Raw genomic sequence first — 1,332 nt, 5'->3', positions numbered from 1 at the left:
CCTGGGACAGGCCGATGCCAGCCTCTGGACGGACCTGCCAAGGCAGGGTGGGGTGTGTGCCCCCCAGGGCTCTGGCAGCATCCCGGAGGGGCCAGCCCGAACTGCTGTTCCCCCAGCTCCCACAGAGACCCCGACTCTGTCGCCGGTGGTGGGAGAGGAGCTGGTACCCAGGATGAACCGGCGGTTGCTATGACAACCGGATCCCATCGCTGCCAGCGGCCAAGTGCTCTGGCTGTGTCATTCCCTCCCCAAAAGTCGCCCTGGCACTCGGGGCATGGTGGCTGTTGGTGACACTGGTGCAGCGCCGGCAGAAGCGGAGGGGCGGGGGTGGCTTGTGCCAGCGCTCTGCGGCACCCCGGCTCGCCCGGTGCCGTCTTTGTGCCCCGGGTGAGGAGGCTGTGCCGGGAGGTGGGCTCCTGCCAGCAGGTGTGCGGGAGCGGGTTGGAGTGAGCTTTCCCCATGCTGTGCCTGGGCGTGTGCTCGAGGGCCGGGCACCCTAAAGCTTTCTGGGGTGTCCCCAGCGCCATAACTGTCCCCTGAACACACAGGCAGAGCAGCGGAGGGGATGGTGAAGGCTCATTCCCACCTTTTCCTTCCTCGTCCATCCCCGGCCCTCCTGGTCGAAGCCATCCCCGGCTCCGCGGGGCTCTGGTGTCAGTCCCACCCGCTGCCCACGGCAGGATGCTGGTGGGGCAGGGTTGGCCGGGGCCACTGGTGACCGTGTGGTTTTGCATCCTGGTAGCTCTTTGTGATTGACAACGGAGCTGACGACTGGCGGATAGCGATGACGTACGAGCGCATCCTCTACATCAGCCTGGAGATGCTGGTTTGTGCCATACACCCCATCCCTGGGGAGTACAAATTTTTCTGGACAGCCCGCCTGGCTTTCTCCTACACGCCTTCTCGGGCAGAGGCGGACGTAGACATCATCCTGTCCATCCCCATGTTCCTGCGCCTCTACCTGATCGCTCGGGTGATGCTGCTGCACAGCAAGCTCTTCACCGATGCCTCCTCGCGCAGCATTGGGGCACTCAACAAGATCAACTTCAACACCCGCTTTGTCATGAAGACTCTCATGACCATCTGCCCCGGGACAGTGCTGCTGGTCTTCAGCATTTCCCTCTGGATCATCGCTGCGTGGACGGTCCGGGTGTGCGAGAGGTGAGAGGGGCTGGGGCTGTGAGGGTGCTTTGGGATGCGCGGCGGTTCGGGGCGCTCAGCAGAGCTGCGATGTCGCAGCACCCTGTGGGGGGGAGGCAAAGATCTGGGGGCTCGGCAGCCACAGATTCCCACTGACGAGCCCCCATCCTGGGCAGGAGGCAGAGGCAGCCC

The 1,332-nt window shown here is 64.6% G+C and overlaps 1 protein-coding gene across 1 annotated transcript in view; it reads left to right on the top strand.

The window, feature by feature from the left end:
* The first annotated feature begins 983 nt into the window (after nucleotides 1-983).
* Nucleotides 984-1,332, top strand: part of LOC103920517 (small conductance calcium-activated potassium channel protein 3) — an 8,798-nt gene continuing 8,449 nt past the window's right edge. The window contains exon 1 of the mRNA XM_009328263.1: nucleotides 984-1,163. Coding sequence (XP_009326538.1) covers nucleotides 1,064-1,163 — 100 coding nt within the window. The 5' untranslated portion in view covers nucleotides 984-1,063. The remainder of the gene's footprint in view (nucleotides 1,164-1,332) is intronic.

The sequence above is a fragment of the Pygoscelis adeliae genome, unplaced genomic scaffold (assembly GCF_000699105.1).
Source record: "Pygoscelis adeliae isolate BGI_AS28 unplaced genomic scaffold, ASM69910v1 Scaffold867, whole genome shotgun sequence".
Classification (NCBI taxonomy): Eukaryota; Metazoa; Chordata; class Aves; order Sphenisciformes; family Spheniscidae; genus Pygoscelis; species Pygoscelis adeliae.
This window is presented reverse-complemented; position numbering and strand designations above follow the sequence as displayed.